This window comes from Lepidochelys kempii, chromosome 5 (genome assembly GCF_965140285.1).
Source record: "Lepidochelys kempii isolate rLepKem1 chromosome 5, rLepKem1.hap1, whole genome shotgun sequence".
In the NCBI taxonomy this organism is placed as follows: domain Eukaryota; kingdom Metazoa; phylum Chordata; order Testudines; family Cheloniidae; genus Lepidochelys; species Lepidochelys kempii.
In genome coordinates this window covers 4,456,818-4,479,889 of record NC_136384.1, presented here as the reverse complement: position 1 = coordinate 4,479,889, position 23,072 = coordinate 4,456,818, and the positions used below count along the sequence as shown (strand labels likewise).

At 54.0% G+C, this 23,072-nt stretch overlaps 1 protein-coding gene across 1 annotated transcript in view; it reads left to right on the top strand.

Annotated features, from left to right (window-relative positions):
• The window catches only part of DNAI1 (dynein axonemal intermediate chain 1), a 275,417-nt gene extending 265,252 nt beyond the window's left edge, over positions 1–10,165 (top strand). The window contains exon 20 of the mRNA XM_073343359.2: positions 9,865–10,165. Coding sequence (XP_073199460.2) covers positions 9,865–9,969 — 105 coding nt within the window. The 3' untranslated portion in view covers positions 9,970–10,165. The remainder of the gene's footprint in view (positions 1–9,864) is intronic.
• Positions 10,166–23,072: the final 12,907 nt, after the last annotated feature.

The following is a 23,072-nucleotide window of genomic DNA, read 5'->3' as shown; positions in this document are numbered from 1 at the left end:
GATTGTTCTGTTTCAGTGACCTGCCCTCTTCATTATTTACTACTCCCAGAGTTTTTGTGTCATCTGCAAACTTTATCAGTGATGATTTTATGTTTTCTTCCAGGTCATTAATAAAAATTTTAAATAGGGAAGGGCCAAGAACTGATCCCTGTGGGACTCTGCTAGAAACACACCCATTTGATGATGATTCCCCGTTTATAATTATATATTGAGACCCCTCAGTTAGCCAGATTTTAATTAATTTAAAGTGTGCCATGTTAATGTTATATCTTTCTAGTGTTTTAATCAAAATGTCCTTTGGTACCAAGTTCAATGCCTTAGAAAAGTCTGAGTCTGTTCCATCAACACTGTTACCTTTTCAGCCAAACTTGTAATCTCAAAAAAAAAAAAAAAAGATATCAAGTTAATTTCACAGCATCTATTTTCCATAAACACATGTTGATTGACATGAGTTACATTATCCTTCTTTAATTATCAGCTGCTCCATTATCTTGCCTGGAATTAGTATCAGACTGTTGTGCCTATAATTACCTGGATCACCCTGTTTTCCCGTTTTTAAATATTGGCACAACATGAGCTTTCTTCTAGAACTTTCCCAGTGTTCCAAGACTTATTGAAAATCAACATTAACAAGCCAGTGAGCTCTTAGCCAACTCTTTTAAACTCTTGGATGAAAGTTATCCAGGCCTGTTGATTTAAAAATGCCCCTAGTGCACTTTACAAGTGGATACAGACGAGGGGCCAGATCCTCAAAGGTAGTTAGGCACCTAAATACCTTTGAGGTGCTGAGTGCCCTGAATTCCTAGAGAAGTCTCTCAGTGATGAGAGCACTTGGCATCATGCAGGATTAAGACAATAATACAATGAAAATACCACAAGATCTTAGTGTGTAGAAGGGAAAGTGGGAAAGGACATTTTTAAACACAGAGATTGCCCTTGTACTGTATTGCAGCCACTAGTGATTCATGAAGCCCCAATGAACTTTATTTAAAAATGTCCCACTGCACTTAATTACTAAAGTTCACGGGGGCTGCTGAGATTTGTGTTATACATTGCACTACAATATTGTCCCAACCAGTAAACTCGCTGGGACAAACACCATTCCGGAATACCCATTAGCTCACTATGGGGACCAAAGAACAGATGAGAGGGGATCAAGAAGTGGGCATGAGTCTCTGCCAGAGAAGGATTTTTCCCTCTGTCTTGGGCCTACAAGGTGTACAGATCTCTGGTCTAAAGTACTTTTATTGGTCATCTTGGAAAAGCAATGGCAGTTTTCACTAGTGAAAAACCAGCCTTCACCACACATAACAATCAGTTGCAAACATCCATTTTTTTCAAAACTCTAGCTAAGATGTGATTATTTTTCTCCCTGCCGGTTTCCCACTGGGGCTATCTCCCACCCTCTAACTGTTATATTCTTTACTAAGGGACAGGGTTTATACTTGAGTGAGATTTGCCTTAGGACTCAGCTACCATACCATACTCATACCATAACCATGTTATAAATTGGTTAGTCGCTAAGATGCCACAAGTACTCCTTTTCTTTTTTCTTTTTGCGATTACAGACTAACACGGCTGCTACTCTGAAACCATGTTATAGGTAACCAAGCTCTGACTCACTCATTATATCTGTACAGCCACTCAGCAGCACCTTTCCCAGCACAACTCTGTGTCCACTGCATTGACCTGTCCCTACCATGTGACCCAGCTGCACTGGTGTAGTGCACTCTGGGAAAATCTGGGCTGCCTCAATTGCGGGTGCCAATGGAGTGGCCTGTGGGTGTCTCTCGCGTGGTGCAATGAATTGTGTGAGGACAGCCTACACAGAGGCATGGGATGCAGGAAGACTGATTGACCCAGTTGCAAAGAGGTGATCAGGGTATCCCAGTGCCACATCCAGAACCATGCTAAAACCCAGTCTGACAAGCATGTTGCAACCCTGTCCATGTACACGTGATTGGGGGTGATGTTTTAGCAATGTGCGTATAGTCACAGACTGTGCAGAGTCAACCTGATTACAAAGAGTCAAATTCTGACAGGTGCTGAGCATCTGAACGGAGCCAGTGCATGTTGCAGATGCACCAGCACCTCTCAGGAGTCATCCCGGACGTGGTTACATTCTGTGGGGCCAACGGCCCCGTACTCAGTCTGTTTCACTGGATTATTTGCTGGGATGGTGGTGACTGCTGCGCGTCTTGGACATGATGCTCCAGCTTCTGCATGTGAGGAACTCCCATTGAAGTTGGCCAGAGCTCTGCCCAGGGTTTAAATGAGACTTCAGTGATTCATAGAGTGTAAAGCCAGAGGGAACCATTAGATCATCTATTCTGACTTCCTGTATATCATAGGCCAGCGAATTTTGCCCAGTTACCCCTGTATTGAGCCCAATTATTTGTTTTTGGTGAACGCATCTTCTAGAAATGCATCCAGTTGGATCTGAAGACTTCAGGAGACAGAGACTCTGCCACTTCCCTTAGGAGTATGCTCCAATAGTCACCTTCGCTGTTAAAAAATTGTGCTTTATTTCCTGTTGGAATTTGTCTGGCTTCAGCATCCAGCCACTGGTTCTTGTTATTCCTTTCTTCACAAGACTGAAAAGTCATTTATTGCCTGACATTCTCTCCTCCTGAAGGTACATACATGCTGTAATCAAGGCACCTCTCAATCTTCTTTCTGATCAAATAAACAGATTGAGCTCTTTAGGTCTCTCAATGTAAGGCCTTTTCTCCAGCCCTTAAATTGCTGTTGTGGCTCTTCTCTGCACCCTCTGCAAGTTTTCCTCATCCTTTCTGAAATTGCACCAGACCTGGACAAAGTATTGCAGTGGTGCATTGGCCTTTTGCTGGCGCCCAGCACAGGGGTGAATGTCATTTGTGGAGGGGCTTTAGAATCTGCTCCCTCTTTGTGCCAATAAGGCACAGGACAGCTTCCCAGTTTGAGATGTGCATTCCTACGGTGCATATCAGAGAATCAGTGCTTGTGTGCAATGGGAAAGGAATTAGGGCCAGATCTGTAAAGGTATTTAGGTGCCTAACTCCTATAGACCTTTAAAGATATGCCCCTTAGTAACTAGGGGAAACGCCCATTTGGCTCTTGGGTGGGCAGGGGGAGCGTGATATGATGCCCAGGCTTGGGAACTGGGCCAGCAAGAAGGAATTCTGCAGAAGTAAGACATCCCTCCTCGGAGCGAAGAAAATTCAGTTCATTCCCATTCAGCTCAGACCCAGCTCCGTCTGTTATCAGATTAAGCTAGAACACCAAGAATTTCACAAGCCAAGCATTCCTTCCCCAAGATTGAGTATTGCTTTTAAAAAACTCTCCTCCTCAGCACCTGTTCCGGTTGTTTTAATTTGTTCTCCATGGCACTCATTGGTTTCATCAGGGCAGAGCACCAGTTTGCCCAAAGGACCCCAAAGCATTTTGCACTTTCCAGTGCAGTCCCTTTGTACTACTGGAGAGCTGGTGTAGTTGGCCCTGGGGGGAATCACCCAAGTGCAAGGGAGGTCTTCCAGGAAAGGAGAGTTAGCGTAGAGGCTCCAATTAGCATCTTCAGCTCCCGCAGGAGGTGTGGCCAGAGGAAGGTGGTGTGGTTGAATGCCTCTACAGTGCACCAGTCCTGAGCTGTGGTTTCAGCCCCTTGGTGCTGTTAGTAGGCAGCATAAATTAGAGCAGTCTGAGGGCTTCTCTAACTTATACTTCCCACCGTGGCAGCAGGATAGGGAGAACAGAGGTGAGCTTTACACCACCTTGGCACCCCTCCCCCCCACATAGCAGTGTGTGCTCCTCAGCTGCAGCCAAGTATCTGATCCTGTATGTGTAGAGCAGTCACCTCATCACTGAAATGCAGCCATTTCTGGGGTGGAGGATAGCACCCAGGTTGCAAATCAGTGAGAGAAGGGGATGTTTTTGGCTAGACACTGCTACAAATCAAAACATGCAGTGAAACATTTAAGGTGAAATGTGCAGTTGCTAGAGGTCTTGGTGTGTGTGAAAAAATGTCTGTGCGATTGCATGGCTGCAGTTGTGCGCAGTTACCGCATTTGTGTGTGCAATTTCCTAACGGTCTCTGGAAAGCCCAGACCCAGTCTCTCCCCTTCACAGTAACCATAGTGCACTAAACTGACCAGGTATTCAAACACAGGCAGGGCACTTCTCCCAAGCCGTTATTGTGGGGCTGAATCAGCTAGGCTCATCCTCGGCCCCTCTGCCCGGCGGCTGTGCTCAATCGCTCCGGTCAGAGCCTACTGGGGAGACTGCAGCAGCCCAGGTCTCCCACTCTGCCCCTGTTGCTAGCTTCATTTCTGATTGGCACCGTTCAGGATGTCTGTGCTGCCCCCAGCCCCCCCAGACAGAAAACCTGACCATTGCCCAGGCTGCACTTCTCCTGGCCAAGGAGCCTTTCCCCAGCTGGCTACGTAACACCGACAGACCCTCCACACCACCCTTTTGGCAGGTGGGATCGAACCTGGGGCCTCTGGAACTTAGTGCATGAGCTTCTACTGCATGAGCTGAAAGCCAACTGTGTGTAGAGCAGACTCATTCATCTCTCTCTCAGTGGGCTCGGTGCCACTAAATGGACAGAGCACCACGCCCAGGAGGTGTGTGGATTACAGGTATTCCTATCCGGTTTTAGTGCATCGATTGCTGTGTCCATTGGAAGGAAGCTGAATGCACTGTCTCCTTTTGCTCTTCATTTCATGGCCCCGTCGGATCTGTTCCACTCCTTATCCCCGCTCCCCTGAATGTGCTCTCCTGACTTCAGCTTCCCTTCTCCCTTATCCATGCTTCCCAGCCAGCTGGCCGCCATCTCCCACGGAACTGGCCGTTCCACATCACAGAATGAATGGCTGTCACTTATAAACCTCAGCACTGAAGACCTGTGACACTGCCCCCGTGATCTGCCAGCTGTTTGTGCAGCTCACAGAGGAGCAGATTTGGAAGGACAAATAACGGGATGCTCTGACTTGCCCCCCTCCAAAAAAGACCCGTTGGACAGTTTCATTCCTTCACTGTTACTGGGGAGCTGTCACTTCTCATACTGAGGAAACCCCTGAGGTGCCCACCCTTGGGTTTGCTCTAGTGGCTGCAGAGAGCTGTAATGACCAGTCATCAGTTCCCCTCTGTTTGCATTTTGGAGCGATGAAGGTGTAGGCACGGGGACCCGTCCATGCGGCCTGAGCAGCGGCAGCCTTGGCCCTTGCGTAATGAGGAGGGAGCGGGGATCTTTGCCGTGAGTCTCAGAATGCGTCACGGTTTGCCCCGTGCTGGTGTCAGGCGTCAGGCTGTGAAAGCTGAACCTCCACCTGAGCTCAGCTTCAGCAACACATTCACGTATCGCCTCTGAGCACAGAAGGGAAACAAACACCTGCATTGCCAGCTTAGATCTCGCCTGCCATTGCTAGGAAAGGTCAATTTCCTTTCTCAGTTTGCCCCATAGGATGATGTCCCTTCCTGCGGCTCTCACATCCAGCACTGCTGAGCTGATTAAAGCATGGGCATGTGCATGCATGCCACTGCCATCTAGACGGAATCAGATGAGTTCAGCTATGTGTTATAGGCCCAATACTGCTATTAACGAAGTGCCATGTGCCATGACGCTGGGCTATTCCCTAGGCAGTTTTTCCAGAGAAGGAGGGAACGAATCCTTCCCTATGGAAAGGCCTCAGAACAGCAGAGCAGGAGTGGTCTTCATGCCTTACTCCCCATGTGGGCACTACGGCAGATGAGCTCTGTCTTTTCCATGCATGCGTTCCCTGGCCATACCACCCCACCCCTAGCTAACAACCCAGGGGCAGTCATGGGAGCCAGAGGGAGGGAAGTCCCTGGTACTTTGCCGACTTTTGCTGTAGAATCATTCTTGACGCTGGGACTTGCTGCCCTTAATAAACAGGTCATAAAGCCCATCTTGACAAAGATAACACGTTGTGGCTGCTCCCATCATAAGCTAACTTCCACCAATCATTGTAACGTCTAGGCACCCAGGACAGGAGATGGTAAGCTTCATTGTGGGCCTAGTTAGGTCTGTGTTCACTGTCCCATCTTCAGAATGGGGACTGTAGTCGCAGGGCCTGATTCACCACTACATTTCTCCATCTCCATCTTGGTCTATCGCTGTTGAATCAGTGGCGTTATGGAAACATAAAACGGCAGTGACACAGTGGTGATCAGGCCTGGACTTTTGTGGCTACGGCTGCCACCTCTACTGAGCGACAGCAGGTGCAAACAGATGCCTCTTGCCTTGCGGCCTAATGGATCTCTTGAGGCTAATGGTGCGTGTGACCCATGGGCTGGTGCACCAGCCAGCATGGCCTGAAAGCGGAATTTCAGTTTCTGTCTCCTGGGTCTTTTGTATTTGAGAAACACTACAGTGTCAACTGAACCCAAATTTTCACACACTCTGTAGTTCCGTCCTGAAACCCAGGACTTGCTGCCTGGCCTTTCTCAGTTGAGGTTTGCACCCCTATTCCCCGCAGCTGTGTCCTATCCAACCTTCTACCTGGCCCTGACTTTGGGTCTCCCACTGAGCAGGCTCCCTCTTACAGGAAACGCTGCCTCTGAGCTGTCACGTGATCCTTGGTCACCTGACTCAGGTGGTCAGCCAGAACCTTGAAATAGGGTACTGGACGGCATGCATCTGTCCTAGGACCAAGGCTCAGTACAGTTCTATAGCTGGGTTCTCTTCCCCAATAATAGCTTGTCCTCAGCCCCATCGAGCTTTGTTCTGGGTACCAACAGCTGCATTGTTCCTGTGTGATCAGTGTTCTGGGGCTGATGGAGAGAGTGAGATGGCCTAACATGTAATTGGGCCCTAGCTCACTGTCACCTTTGAAGATGGGGACCAGAACCATGAACTGTATCTGGCATGGAATAGGGAGCCAGTGTGGGGAATGGTGTACTGCTTTCACACCTACCTGTTCTGCTTGACCTGGTTGTTCTTAACCGGCTGCATTTTCTCTGTCTGCCACCATTAGTGGAGGGCACAACATTACTCAAGATTTGCAGTAAAAAGGGTGTGATCTTTATGGGTAGGAAAGAGGGGGCAGGGTTCTTGGCAGCTGCAGCTGGAAAAAGGTATTTCTGGCTACTGCAGCAGCTTGGGTAGCCAGGTGTAGCACAGAGTCCAGTGCAACTCTGACAATCAGTGCATGGATGTCACCAAAACACGGAGCCATCCTGGATTCTGCAACCTTTTCATCTCAGTCCTGCAACTCGTGTTGAGTTTGAGCCAGCTGCTGGTCACGCAGCTGCTTACTTCTTCTGCAAGGTGAGCTAGCTGGGCAAAGGTGTTATCTGTCTCAGATGAGAACTATATGGATATCTGCATCTCGCTAGTACATGGCTGGCTGTTGAGGTGGAAACATCTCAGTGTCTCCTAATGGTATAGACCATGCCTTAGCCATACTACATCTGACCACACCAATGTAAATAAGGAAAGGAGGACTTGTGGCACCTTAGAGACTAAGCAATTTATTAGAGCATAAGCTTTCGTGAGCAACAGCTCACTTCATGGGATGCATTCAGTGGAAAATGTAGTAAATAATGCGAGCAACCTGGATGGGAGGCTGCGATGGTTTTTCCCCTGTACTCTCTGTATGTGGGTTATTCTCCATTCAGTACACACCGCCACTGACATTTAATCCTGAGGCAGCATGCAGGAGTCTTTGGAGTCTAATCTAGCAGTAACTACAGAAAATCCCATCAGTACAAACAAAATCTGCGCTCGGGGGAATTTATTTATTCTTCACACACAAAAAAGAGATAATAGAGTTTGACATTTAGTGCTGAGCCATCTCTCCTCCTCTGCCACCCTCCCTCTCCCGACGTTTATCTTTTTGTCAAAACCGGGGAAATGATAGAGGCATCTGCTCGTTTGCTAAAATTACATCCCAGGCGCCCGTTAAATTGCTGTTCCGGGGAATCACTCCTGACAGTGTGTAATCCATGCCACAGAGTAAATTTGCGCCGTGAGTCAGCTGAAATCTGTGACATCCAGTTGGGCGGGAGGATTATGGAAGAGGACGGCGCTAGGCTCATCACGTGTCGTTTCCCTGGGTCAGCCATGCTCTCGTCAGTGTATGACGTGCAGGCAAATAGAGCCGTTTTTAAAAGGTAATTGCTCCCTTTTCTTCCCACTGATGTTAACTTGCTTGGAACTGGCAAATGGCCCTGTCTGAGCGTTTTATTTTTAACAGGAGAGGAGAGCTGGCAGCTGGCTCCTGCTCCTTCCTAATTGCCTCTGTGTCTAGACTCGAGCAGACCGTGACAGCTCCGGCACTTGGTGCAGGGGGGCATCTTTTCTTAGACTCCATTGGACACATGCTACCACCACTGTCCTCGGAACCGTGCATGGGAGAGAGTGCCTGGGTATTGTTTATCCCTGCTGGGCCAGCAGTGAGCTGGCCGGTGAAACGAACCATCACTGCTGAGCTAGGAGGTCCAAAGGAACCAGCCCCAGCGCAGAGCCAAGTTTTGTCATGCAGCTCCAGCCCCCGCATGCTGCAAGCCCCGTCGATCTCTTATGCTAAGCAGTGTTTGGGTGTATTGGTTGGTAGCTGGAAGGGAGACCCGCAAGGAAATCCCGATCGCAGGAAGTTGCTTTGGTGCATTAGCCGTGAACAACACCCTGGCGGCGTGGGGCTCAGGGGCGCTGTGTGGGGGAAGTATCGTCTTTCAGATGAGCTGACATCCCAACGGGTAAAGATTCCAAGGCGCGTCTTGCAAGAGAATAGTGATTAATAATTTTTAGCATCCAAAAGTTTGCCTGGCATGTTCCACATACACAGACTCTGCCTTGCAGAGATTCAAATATAGATTTTAGACCTGACACCGCTAGTGAGGTCAATATACATAAGCTGGGGAGGAGTAGGGTTAAGACAAGAGGCTAATAATAAGCTCACCTGGTCACTCAATTTTGACAAGGGATGTGGGTTTCAGTCTAACGGTCTTTAATGAGTGTGTATGATCACTCGTGGCTCGTCAGCAACATGGCGGCAGCGCGCCGGAGGGTTTTGAATGAGGAAGGCGACTGGGAAGGTATTCCTTACCTACACTAGTAGGTGGTGTGGAAGGAGGCACGTAGGTGAGAATGGGCAAAGGAAACAAGGGGTCTGTGTGGCTGCAAAACGTTAGCCATGATCCCAGCCCAGGTGCTCGCACTTGGTTGAACAATGCCCCCTTCCCCAACCTGACCCCACCTATCCCCCTTCCCCCATTGCCAGTTTGATGCGCTATTTTTTGACTTCCTTCCCTAAACTGTTGTGCGGCACTCAGGTGAGCTGCACGTCCCAGCTGGGGAAGCGAGTCCCTGGGTGTAGTTTTGGAAGGTGGCTCTTGGAGCCGTTGGGGTGGAATGTGCCATAGGAATAGCCAGCCATTGACCGCTTCTGTCTGCTGGACGCACCCTTCACATCCCTGGACGGAGAGCACCAGGGAGATGGGCTGTGCAGACAGCATTTGTCGCCCATGTCACTGTATGCAGCCACGGAGATGGATTTGGTGGCAGGGCCCCGGGAGAGGCAGGTTGGGGCCACTGGATTTACTGTCCTTGGCTTACTCCCCACGCACTAACTAAGCAGTGGGTGAGAATGCAATAACCCTACTGCATAGCCTGATTCAGCACCCCCACTTAGCCCTGCAGGGCCCCACACACCCAAAGCCTGGCTGTTTGGGCTTGATGTGGGGGATGAAGGAGGGGGGATCAGCCTCAATGGACTTCCCGCTGTCGCATTCTCTGGGATCAACTTCCTGGCTCAGCAAGGCCAAGAGGCCCTGCTCCCTCACTGGCCCCGCTGGCCAGCCTGCTCCGGGTGAGTCGGTGGGGTCCTTTCCACTAACAGCTGGGACTTGTTGTTTTCTCTCTAGGAAAAGAAAGGCCAAGAGATTCAGAAGGGCCCTGAGGTGGAGATCGCGAAGCTGGACAAGCTGCTAAACCTAGTGAGGGAACCGGCCAACAAGCCCGCAAAGTGAGAGAGAGGAAGGAAGCCCAGCCCGCTCCCAGCTGCACATTGGCTCCTCTCCGTCCACGTGCCGGGAAGCACCAGGCTCTGCAAACAGGTTCTCCTTTGACAGGCTCCTGTTTACCGTGCAAGTAGCATCCCCCTGAGCCTCCCGTCTCATACACAGCAGGAACACTTGGCTTCTGCATCCAAATAAACGCGTTGAAAGGAGGTTAGTCTGCAGAGCTGTCACTCGGGCTGCGCTGGCTTCTTCCTACCTGTAGGCTGAGGGGAGGAGATGGCCACCCTCTGAGACCATGGCGTATCACACAGCCAAGGCCCCATCCTGCAGTCCTTAGCAAAGTTCCCCGTGACTCCACTAAGAGCTGTGTCTGCTTGGGGACTGCAGGATCAGGCCCCGACCTGAGTGCTGTGCCACCATCTCACACCTGTGTCCTGGTGGGCTGCTGCATTGCTGAGCGGTGCCCCCCACTGGAGTCAGTGTTCCCAGATCGGGTCTGGGGTACCAGAACAAAGGGGTCGGCATTGTGCAGCCACTCCCCCCTTCTCCACCCCTGTCCTGCACACGCCCTTCCTCACTGGCAGAAACGCCACCATCTTCCGCATGCACTGGTACAGACCTGGTGGGTGATGGCATCTGTCTCCAGTCAGGGAAGTGGTACAGGGAGCAAGGGCCACCTGCCGTTCCTGCCATCCATGGCTGATTCCGCGCGGCTTTTGCAATCCTCGGCCTCGTGTGCTAAAGAGGAAACTGCTCTGTAGCTGCTCCTGGGCGGGTGGGAAGGAGGGTTGGACCCTCTGGGTGTCCGGTGACAGGTTGGGGCTGGCTGGGAGGTGTTGGCTGCCTACCCTCCAGCATATCATTCTCAGCCGGCAAGGTGAAGGGCTTGGAATTCATGGAGAGGGAGGTGCTGGCTGCACAAGCTAGGGAGTATCTCAGCCCTGGGGTTCATGGAGAGAAAGGGGGCTGCCTCGCTGCGTGGCTGACCAACTGATGGACGTAACGGGCTTGCTCTTCGTCGGTGGAGAGGAGGCTGGAGGGCAGCACAGCCTCTGCTGGTGGAAGAAAGGGGAGTAGTAGTACCCTATGGGGCATCCACACTGGGAAACACCCCCATAATCCCCCATCACTGCACACGACAAAAGCTTCTGCTCCCTTTCCACACTAAGAGCTTCCAAGAGTGGAGAATGAACATACCCAGTGCGGATGTGTCCCCAGGGGCTGGGGAAAGAAGGAACAAATCCCCAGACGCCCGTGTAACCCACACACCTCCCGGGTGTGGTTTCTGTCCCACCTAGTGGCACCGAGACGACTTAGAGAGAGAGATTCATGAGTCTGCTCTACAGCCTTAGCTAACACCCATATGGCTTTCAGCTCATGCAGTAGAGGCTCATGCACTAAACTCCAGAGGTCCCAGGTTCGATCCCACGTGACGACGACCAGGGCCTGTCGGTGTTACACCTGGATGTGTGCCCTCATGGAGTGATGTCATGGGGCGAGGCTATGGGTGGGTCTATGGAACCAACAAAGAGCTGTGCTTCACTAAGTGCTGGTCTCTTCCTGGAAAGGGGCGGACACCCGGGAGTGGAGCCCAGCTCTTTCCTGAACATCCTGCTACGAACTGGGGGAGAGAGGGAGCAGAGAGGGGGAGGAGCAGACACGGCCTCTGATGTGGCTGGTACGGTTCTAGCCCAGCACCAGTTCAATAAAGAATAAAAAAGGGCCACAAAAATGATTCGAGGGCTAGAAAAAATTCCACATGGTGAGAGACTTAAAGAGCTCAAGCTGTGTAGTGCAAAAAGAAGATCAAAAGGCGACTTGCTTGAGATGTCTAAGTACCTTTATGGGGAGAAAATCCCAAGTACCAACATGCTTTTTAATCTAGTGCCGAAAGGCAGAACCAGAACCAGCAGCTCAAAGTTAAAGCCAGACAAATCCCAATGAGCAATAAGGCGAAGATTTTTAACAAGTGTGGGCGGTTGACCATTGGAACAAGCTCCCAAGAGCAGTGGTGAATTCTCCATTTCTGCAAGTCTTTAAATCTAACCTGGCCGCCTCTCTGGAGGATGCGTTAGACAAACACAAGTTATTAGGCTCAAGGCAAGTGGTCAGACTAGATGATCTAATGGGTCCTGTTACCCTTAAAATCCCAAATCTAAATCTGACCATCAGTAGCTGACTGTAGCAAGGCTTGGTGCAGTCTTGGCCCAGACATGACTCAGGTAGGTTCTTTCCTTTATTTCTTGGCTTGTGCCTGTTTCTCCTCTCTCTAGCTGAAATAAAATGTCTGCAGTAAATGCAACGAGACGTCAGCTGTGATTGTTAATACTAATCCTGGGAGGCAAGTAGGGGGCTCTGTGCTTCAAGGAGAAAGAGCAAAGAGATGGGGACTTAGGCCCAGACCTTCACATTGTGGTTTGCAGTGTTCTGGTAGCTGTGTTGGTTCCAGGACATGAGAGAGACAAGGGAGGAGAGGTAATTTGCTTTATTGGACCAACTTCTGTTGGTGGAAGGGACAAGCTTTGGCACTCCTCGGTTCTGTGTAGCTTGGAAGCTTGTGCCTCCCACCAACAGAAGTTGATCCAATAAAAAATATCACCTCCCCACCTTGTCTTTCTCAGATCTTCAAAGGTATTTAGGCTTCCAGCTTCCAGTGAAGTCAAGGAGAGTTAGGAGCCTAAGTACCTTTTATGGGGTGCTGGAACATGTGGGTCCAAGGGGCCTGGCACGTCCACTTTTTGCCCGGCCTCCTGTCCCTCCTCTTCCCCCTGAGGCCCCGCCCCCGGCCAGGCCGGAAGCTGGAGTCTGGCCCAGGTAAGAACAGCCCAGGGAGCCTGGGCAGCAGTGGCGAGCTGCAGACCCTCCACCTGCCCTGGTTGGGGAGTCCGAGGGACGGGGACATGGGTCAGGGGCTGCTCTTGGGGCCCCCCACCCCAGCCAGGTGAAGGGTCCATGGCTCCCTGACCAGACTCCGCCTTCCAGCTTGGCCAGGGAGCATGGCCTTGGGGAGAAGAGGTGGGGCCATGGAGGGGGTGGGGCTTCATGCCCCCCCACTTTTAGGAAGACTCCGTTGCCCCTGACCAGGGCTCAGTGACTGTCAGGTCCCCACGGCCATGCACATGAGGAGCTGAGCGCCCCAGTCACAGATGACAGAGCAGGGTTCAGGTTGGGACAGAGGCTCTGGGGGCCGACAGCTTGGCTGTCACAGTTGCACACACAAAGGAACACCGAGTCACATTTGACACGAGTGAAACGCCACTGACTCAAGAACTACCCCAGCGATGGATTTGGCCCAGTTCATCCAAAAGGCTGTTGGGACCATAGTGTGTTCCCAGAGCTGGGAGAGGGGGGAGCCGGCAGCACCCACGCATCCTGCTTTGTCTCCGATTCCCCACCGCCAGCACGGCTGCAGCAAGGAGCAGGGTTAGCTTACGCCAGGGGCACAGGCTCACTCTTCGATTCCACTGGTGTGGCACTTGGAAACGGCGGCGAGCTGCAAGGGACCCACGCCCTGAATACCCCAAGGTCTAGGGGCGATTCAGGCCCATCTCTGGACTGGGCAGAGTCCCCAGTCATTAGGGGACCAGAGACCTAACGGGTGGAAATAATCTTCCGACAAGGCTGCTTGGCAATACACAGAGCAAGGAAATCCCGACCCACAAGAGCACAGGGCGCTGATGGCAGATATGGATGTCCTCCTCACAATCCTGGGGTCCCTGCAGGTCCTCAGCCATTCATACGCTGACCAGCACATTGAACCAGCCCAGGTTTCACACATTCATTCTCTCCTGTGGATCACAACCCCTAGCTAGAGAGGGAGGTGCCCCTCAAACAGGCCTTACTCATCTCACTCCACCCACCGGCGCTGATTCACTCAGGGCTTTATTTAGCCCAGCTTAATAGTATGTCTCTGAGAGGTCTGAGTAATGCCTGGCCTTGTCATTCCTGCACGCTTCAGGGCATCACCAAAGCACAGCAGGCTGCTCCTCCAGCCCTCTGGAGAACCCTGCCCTAAACAAATGCCTTTTAAAGCCTTCCACTGGGACAATCTTTCAAATAGCAGCCTAGAGGAGCAGATTCATCCGTGGTGATGGAGGGTCCCTTCTGTTTAAGGAGGGGTTTTCAAAGGCACAAAGTGGAATTAGATCTCGTCGGCTTTCCGTGGGAGTGAGGGGCCTAGAGCTGCCTCTTAGCCTGTGGAAAATCACCCCCTTAACCAGAACTTGTTCCCTCCTCGTACAGTCCAGAATTGCCCCGTGGCTTTGGCCCAGCCCAACAGCACCTGCGTCCCTCAGCGCCCATCCTCATGTCCTCTGCTAGCTGGCCTCTGGGCTGCTCTCTGGCCTTTCCTGCTGAGTCTCTTCTCTGGAGGGCTCCAGCACGTCATCATGGCATGCTCTTTCTACCGATGTTCACCCCCTGGCTGTTTCCCAAGCGTGTCCTGAAAAGACAGGACCCGTGTCACTGAGCAGTGAGACTTTCTGCCTGTATTTAATCACTGCACCTCCAGTCTCTCCTCCTTCCTCTGTGCTCTAGGAGTGCCCCACTGCAAACAGGGCAGCACCCACTGCGTGGCTCTCCCAGCACTGGCCAAACTACGGCTGGGCTGGGCTGGGCACGCCAGCCATACCAGGCATCAGACAGCGGGCAAATAGAAACAGAGAATCATAGAACTGGAAGGGTCCTCGAGAGGTCTTCTAGTCCAGTCCCCTGTACTCATGGCAGGACTAAGTATTATCTAGACCAGGGGTGGGGAAAATATAGCTCACGGGCCGGATCTGGCCCACCTAACATTTCTGTCTGGCCCGCCAGGCTCTTTGGCTGTCCCCTTGCAATGTCCTGGCCGCTAAAAGTCCCACGGTGCAGCGGGGCACTCAGGCCAATGGGAGCTGGGGGAGGGGGGAGGGTTGGGGGTGCGAGCAGCGTACGGAGACCCGCTGCCCCCCCACCAAGGGACATGCAGAAACGTGCCACAGTGCAGCCTGCTTGAGCCCTGCTGTGACGCCAGCTGGGAGCTGCCTGTGGTAAGCACCTCCCGGCCGGAGCCTGCACCTTGCACCCCCGCCTGCACCCCAACCCCCTGCCCCAGGTTAGAACCCGCTCCTGCACCCAAGCTCCCTCCCAGACCCCGCACCCCCTCCATTTATATAGTAGAAATGTGCAGCCCGTGACGACTTACCAAAATTTGTGGAGTGGCCCCTCTGCGAAAATTATTGCCCACCCCTGAGCTAGACCATCCCTGACAGGTGGCTATCTAACCTGCTCTTAAAAATCAGCAATAACGGAGATTTCACAACTTCCCGAGGCAATTTATTCCAGTGTTTAACCACCCTGGCAGTTAGGAAGTTTTTCCTAATGTCTAACCTAAACCACCCTTGCTGCAATTTAAGCCCATTGCTTCTTCCCCCTCCTCAGAGGTTAAGGAGAACATTTTACTCCCTCCTCCTTGTAAGAACCCTTTATGTACTTGAAAACTGGTATCATGTCCCCTCTCAGTCTTCTCTTCTCCAGACTAGACAAACCCAGTTTTTTCAATCTTCCCTCACAGGCCATGTTTTCTAGACCTTTATAAACATTTTTGTTGTGCTTCTCTGGACTTTCTCCAATTTGTCCACATCTTTCCTGAAATGTGACACCCAGTACTGGACACAACACTCCAGCTGTGGCCTTATCAGCGTGGAGTAGAGCGGAAGAATTACCTCTCATGTCTTGCTTTCAACACTCCTGCTAATACTGCCCAGAATGATGTTTGCTTTTTTTGCAACAGTGTTACACAGTGACTCATATTTAGCTTGTGATCCACTGTGACCCCCAGATCCCTTTCTGCAGGACTCCTTCCTAGACAGTCATTTCCCATTTGTGTGTGTGCAACTGATTGCTCCTTCCTAAGTGGAGTGCTTTGCATTTGTCCTTATTGAAGTTCATCCTATTTACTTCCAACCATTGCTCCAAATAAAGCAGTAAGGCAGCCAATGACAAGCCCCCAATCAGAGGCTGGACTTCCAGTCCACTGAAAAGACTTGGAGAGTTCACAGTGTCGATCCCTCTCCCTATCCCCTGCCCCATAAACATGCTGTCATTTCCACTCACATGCCTGTGAGCCTTGCCAATGTGTGTCAATGGGCCCCAGCCCCCAGGTGTGTCTGAACCAGGTACACTCAGGCTTTGCTCACCAGCGTCCATATGTCATCACAGTCCAGGCCCGATCCAGCCGAGGGCTGGGCTGCAGTATGAGGCCACGTATGCCGTCTCCCTACTTTCGCCCAGGGGCAGTGTGGCCTCATTGTTCGCTGAAAAGTCTGCACACATCTGAGGAGCTGATGCAATCCTTTTCTTGCCCTCCCTCCTCTATGTGGAACACTGGAGTGAGCAGGTCTCCAGCCTTTTGGGCACATTGTCTGCATAAAGCCCCTCTCTGGGTTTGGCCCGCCTTGTGCCACTCAGTGTCCCACATCCAGTTTGTGGTCACTGCTTGTCTTTGGGGAGTGTCTGCCGTGACTGGGGCGCAGTACTTGCTGGCATGATCCTTGCAAGGTTTTATTGGCTTTTTGTGTTCATTTGTTTTTGCTACTGAGCAAAGATTTGTATGCTGGGATGGGGCTTTCATTTGCATATCCTTTTAGCTGCTTTCCTGCTTTGGGGCAGAGGGATTATTATTTGCTGCTTTGGTTGAGCTAGCACCAGAAGCGGAATATTCCTGTCTGCATGTTGATTAGCGGGGCGAACAGGGCCGGGTCTGCTCTGCAGCTGCGATTGCCAGCATCCTGTGGGCCTTTGGGGGGGGAGCGGTGCTTTTGGGGGTGGGTGGGTTGGGGGTTGCTGAACGTCCGCCGTGAAGGGGTCCATTGGGGTTTTGTTTCAACAAATGTAACTGACTATTAAAGTTGGGTCCCAAATTTCCCTCCCGTTTCCGAGAAGGGGCTGACCGGTACGGCCGAATTGCTTTAGTACTCGTTTTATTGGGGCACTGTCTGGTCGTTCCTGTAGAGCTTGGGAGGCCCACAGAACTCGGTCTTTAACTCCCCGAGCATTTATTATGAGGCCCAGAGATGTTGCTGTCAGGCTGCGTTCAAATCTCCACAGCCCACTGACAACATTGGCATCGGTTAGGTGTTTGTTTCTGAACTACCAGGACTGGTTTTCTCCAAGTTGGCATGTCAGCCCCACGCCGGGTCCCTGTACTCATGCGAGGCCCGTGTCAGCCCCATGTATCCTGTCACCCCATGCTCACACTTGCTCATGCTCACACACACCCTGACTGCATGCCCACAACCACATCTGCACCCACATCCCTGCACAGGAGCACGTGCCCGCACACCCTCTTGTCTGTGCCCCATGAATGGCACAGTGGCTGCCAGCCAGCCCTGCCGATCTGGGCTGCTGCTCCCCGAGGAGCTGAACGCCCCGGCGCGCCGGCTCTGTGCTCATGCCTGACTCAGCTCGACTCCACGCAGGAGGTGCACGCAAAGCTGTTACCACTGCAGCCTCTCTTAGAGCTACTGCCTTCTCAGCCTTGGCTGACTCCAGGGCTTAGCCTGTCCGTTTTCCCCTCCTTAGCCTGGCCTTGACCCAGCAGGGTGCTGATTGCCACCTGAGCACCATCAGCTCCCCCTGCGTTCAGTGAGTGCTCAGCACCAGAGTGGATCGGACCCTCTACATGACTGGTACTTGGCCCTCCCAGCTGCCACTCGCATGCATTTACCTGGCTGAGGACAGCCCGCAGGCTGGGCCTCAGCATGGTCACAACACAGACCCATTGGACCCCACATTCCCTGCCAGCCCCACTCACACCACCCTGGCCTGCTTGCTAAGAGCCAGATTTAGGGCAGGGGTGAAGCAGCGGTATTCCAGCGTCTCTGAGCCACCCAGCAACCCCAGTCCTAGAGCAGCAGTGTCCTGTCTTAAAGACCCTGGGAGCCCACCCTGCTTGGGGCCGCAGCGTGGGATGGAAGGTAGGGAGATGAGCCGGCTCTAATAGACCTTGCTCCATCACTGTGGTAAGTACACTCACATTCCTCCTGGAGGCCAGACCCTGTAAGTGTAATATGTGAGCCTGGAACTGCGAGCGATGTGCATAGCCTACCCCATGCATCCAAAAACCCAACCCCAGCTCTCACTGCTAGATGACCCTTCCTCGCCCTGTACCCTCTGCCTGCAGAGCTCGGGAGCACGCTCCCCTGGAAATCTTGCCCTAGATTTCTTCTGGCTCAGTGACAAAATCAAAGCAGAGCACAAAGCAGCTTCCTATTTACGATAGTTTTATTAGTCTAGTAAAAACACAACCGCAAAGGGACGTTACACCTGACGGCGCATCATTACCATGAGAAGCCAAAAGGAAACATAGTCACTCTGCCTCTTAGCAAGTGAAAGAACAAAAGCCACCTGGGTGAGGAGCACAGATCCTGCCCCAGGGGACCCTGCTGGCAACCCAGCTGTGTTGGGCATACAACCCAGACACCCACACACACACAAGCGTGCTTATTGCAACAGCTGTGCTGACTCAAGGGAAGGGGGAGAAGAGTTGATGACTGCACCAAAGACCCCTGCGAAGGCCTTTGTCTGATGAGCATCGACCTATTGCTTGGCTGTAAACTAGGCTGCAGGTGATTTACTGAGGCTCTGATAATGCAGAGTGCTAAGTGAGGGCAGGGGATGGATGGGGGTGGGCACTGGGGGCTGTGCGGGCCTGTGAACGCTGATGCTATCAGGGGCAAGTGCCTGTAATCAGCCACATGGTGATGTGCCGGACCACAGGGACCGGTTTGCTGTGAAGTCCGTTCATCACCCCTTAGCATCAGTACCGGCTGCTGCCTGAATTGCATTGGGTTGGAAGATCCTTTCATTTATTCTCCTAGGTATCTCAGGACTCCTGGCCCAGGAGCTGCAGCGACTGCGTGTTCCCCGTGCCCACCCCAGTAGAAAGCAGAGCGGCACCTCTAGCTGGCATGGCTGAAGCTGGCAGCGGCCGGGTGGGAAGCTCTGATGACAGGCCCCCGGTGATCTGCGGGGTTGATTCCTGTCCAACATTTCAGGGCTGCCCAGGGAGCCCCCAGCTGCCGAGCACGCCAGAGACAACGTGATTGCGGGGACACACAGCTACAGGCAAATGTTCCAGGTGCGGCCAGGCAGCCCAGGGGCAGGGACACGCTCCCCTTTCAGAAGTTTACGCTTGATGGTGAATTGCCGTAACCCTAACGCCTGCGTGTGACGTCACAAAGGGCTGGCAAGGGGACGTGTGTGATGTCACAGCCCCTGGGGCCCGACCTGGAGCCCCGCGCGTGCGGATGCAACACCAGGCTCCCAAGCTGCAGCAGACCTCCCTAGCACCGAGGAACCCAGTGGGTGGGATTGGCTGGAAGCAGGAGGAGAGCCTGCCATGGGGCTGAGGGTACAACCCTCAGGAGGGGGCGGAAGGGCCGAGACGGGGGAAAAAGGAGCCGCGTGCTCTGAAAAGGTCACTTACAGGAACAGCCTCGGGCCTCCCAGCAGAAATGCCCTGGCAGCCAGCAGGTCTGCTCCCAGCAAGGCTGGGCCTTTACACAAAGGAAGGGGGCAGAGGGACCCCAGGACGGGGGGGGGGGCACCAGCACCACTAAGGCTCCCAGCTATCCCCGTGGCAGAAATCCTCATCGCCTTTGACCGACCGCACAGCCGCTGCAGCTATTCTGGGCGCTCGCGGGGCTCTGAGCAGGCCTGGCCCTCCGGCACAGGGAAACAAAGACACACTGACTACAGAGGGGGCACCCTTCTCCTCCCAGCCAGCTGGCCAGCTTTCCCCACTCCCTCCTGGACTGTCTCTGCCCCAAGGGACCAGCCGGGAACAGCCAAGTCACGCAGGTCCCTCAGCGGGGCAGGGGCTAAGTTCATGGCGTTCGGTGCAAATGACAGGACTGTAACAAGGAGAGATGGGGGATGCAGGCTGGGCTTGCCCAACCCCCAGACTGCACAGAGCCCAGGGGTGCTTGGTAGCCAGTGCGAGCGCGTTGGGCTGGAAGCACCCCTGCTGCGGCTGGTAACTGGGTGTGCCTGGCTCCGGGGGCCGAGAGAAGGGGTGGGATGGACACAGCTGAGCCAGGCTACTCCAAGACACCGGGGCTGCCTGGGACCCCGAGGACAGTTCTGAGGGGAATAGCGGGGAGTGGGAAGGGGCCAGCAGTTCTCCCCAGCTACAGCATCTCATTGATTTCAGGGGGAATTAGGCACCTAAATAGCTTTGGGGATCGTGCCCAAACCATCTGACTCCAGAGCTCTCTCAAGCCAGGCAAAGCCCCAAACGAACCCATCCAGCCCCCTCGTCTATATTTAACAATCACAAGCTGCCTGCTCCCGGCTGGCCGGCCACACAGGGTTTGTCAGCACACAGACTCTAGCGGCTGTTTATCATGGCGTTCACATGGGTGACGGCCTCCGGCTCACCGTGCCGCACGGACTAGGGAAGCCAAGCCTTACGGGTGGTCCCTGCAGCTGCTAGCGCCTCAGAGGACACCACCCCAAGCAAACAGAACGGCCTGAAGACAGCTCTCCCTGCCAGCTAGATGAGGTTTTGGAGAGAGCTTGCTCGCCAGGGAGCACGTCCTGCCACGGAGGCTCGCCTGCCCGTGCCCCCGCTCATCAGGGGTTTGTTTGCAACCCAGGCAGTGCAATGGGAGAGGGGCTGGAAGACCCCCAAGAATGAGAGTTCCTTTATGCAGCCTCACTAGCCCTTTGCGAGGGGCTCAGCCAGCCAGGACCGAGTCCAGCACAGGTGGCCCCGCGGCAGAGGGGTCCAGCGAGCGCGAGTCCTTTGGTGAAAGGCCCAGCCTGCCTCCCACACTCCCCCCCGAGCCCCGCTCAGTCTCCTCTTCATTTTGAGTCACTTCCCCCTGAGCGTCCGTTCTGCAGAGCCCCCTCATCAGGGCAGCCCCCACCCCGACACACGCTCCCTTCTCCCTCAGGTGGCTGTGAGGGAACTGATGCCGGCTGGCCTGACCGCTCAAGCTCCTCAGTCAGGTCCAAGGCAGGACAAGCTGCTTCCTGAACGCAAGCCTGGGGGTCTCTGTGTGGTCTGGCTTACAAGCTAGTTGGTGGAGAGAGCCCATGGGACAAGCTATCAATCCTTCCTTCAAACCCTCAGCACCCCAGCTGTCCTGGGACGTGGAGCGACTCAAGGCTGGAGCAGGTATTTCTCCTCGTTCTTCGTCTCGTCCATGTCTGGGCTCTTCTTGGGGCAGGACGGGGTCCTGCAGGCCTTGCACAGGATCAGGAAGAGGATGAGGATCAGCAAAGCGATGACACAGTTAAAGGAAATCGCAACTACTGCTCCGGTGGACAGCCCTGACCCCATCGCCGCTCCCCGGGGAGGCAGTCAAGGGCGAGGCCGCTCACTCCCCTGGGAAAGACAGGCCTCCCCTCTGCCCATCGACCCCGGGGCCTCTGCCTGCTCTGGGAGAGACGCCTGGCCCAACGACGGAGACGGCTGTGCCCACCCCAAATGCATTGGCAGGGGAGGAGGTGAACGGCTGGGTCTAGAAGTGGTCTTGAAACCCCGGCTCCGGGCAAGCCCCAGATGTTTTCTGCCCTAAGTCCCAAGAATCTCTCATTCCAGAGGAGGTTAGCAGGGGGGTCGCCTGCGGAGGGGCTTTCCTCTGGTGGGGGGATGAGGCGGGCGTTGGCAATCTGTCTGCTCCCAGTGGGGGGCTGCTTTAGATCCCAACCACCCTCTCCTTCACCACGACACGTGTGATACGGCACTGCTCCCTCCAGCGATCTGCTTGCCCTGGGGCCGCAGGCGGTGGCAGCGGCCAGATCTCCGCTACGCTCTTGCGTCGGGCGGGGCCGGGGTCCCAGAGAGCTGGGAGCGGAGAAGAGCGGCCCAGATCAGGAGACGCGGCAGCCACGGAGCAGCTGGGTGGGACGTCGGCTGCTGTTACTCCTCAGCTGCTCCCTGAGCTGGAGGACAGTCAAGGCCGGCTCCCCTAGGACTTCCACCATCCCGTCGCCAGCAGCTTCGGTCCCGGCTGTGACAGGCTGTGTCCCCGATGTCTCACCCACACGCCTGGGACGGTAAAGACAAGGGCAGTGTCATTAGCTGGGCAAGTGGACGCCTGGCTCACTGGATGACCGGATTAGCGGGTGTCAGGCTGGCTCCCTGCAGACTGAGCCCCACCGCCACAGCCGGCCCTGCTGTTGGGAACTACAGCAGCCCCAACTCCCTGCTGGCCCTTGAATGCGCCTGGCTCTGGGGGTGAACGGGATTCATTGGCTAGAGCTGCCAGCCTAGCACCCGGCACCAGCATTCATTGACAAGGGGAGGCAGGCCCTGGAGACCATCTCTCCAGCTCACCCTCATTCCCCCCAGGACAGCCGGGGCAATGCCCCGGTGGCTCATAGCCCTGCATCACCACGGCGGTGTGCCCCCTGTCAATCAGGTGCATCAGCACCCTGAAGCCAGTCAGGTCACTGGGGCTCCTCCTAGGTCTCACTTCTCAGACTGATCCCCCCACGCTGCGGCCACCCGTTCCTTGTCCTGCCGTGTGCCCTGGCGGGGCGAGCAGAGGTCGCGCTCTCCCTGTGGAGCTGAGCCAGCCCACGCAGCGGGAGGCAAACGCAATTTTTATTACTTCCAAGGCAGGTCAGTGAGCATGGTGTACTTGGAGGGGCAGGGAAGGAGGACAGGGTGAGATATTGCCAAACAGGGTAAAGCAGGGGTGGGCAAACTACAGCCCGTGGGTGGGCTCACAAGCTGCACCACGCAGCTCTGCCCCACTCTGGTGCTCCGGCTGGGGCACTGGGTTGGGGCCACACCACACGGGGTGGTGCCTGCAGACAGGGCAGGGTGGAGAGCCGCCTGGCTGCGCCTCTGCATAGGAGCTGGAGAGGAGACATGTCACTGCTTCTGGGAGCCGCTTGAGGTAAGTGCTGCTTGGAGCCTGCACCCTCTGAACCTTTCCCCACACCCCAACTCCCTGCCCCAGCCCGGAGCACCCTGCTGCACCTCAAACCTCTCACCACAACCCCATGCTAGAGCCCGCACCCCCAGCCAGAACTTACACCCCTTCCCCAGCCCTGATCCCCCTCCTGCCCTCTGAACCCCTCGGTCCCAGCCCAGAGCACCCTCCTACACCCCAAACTCC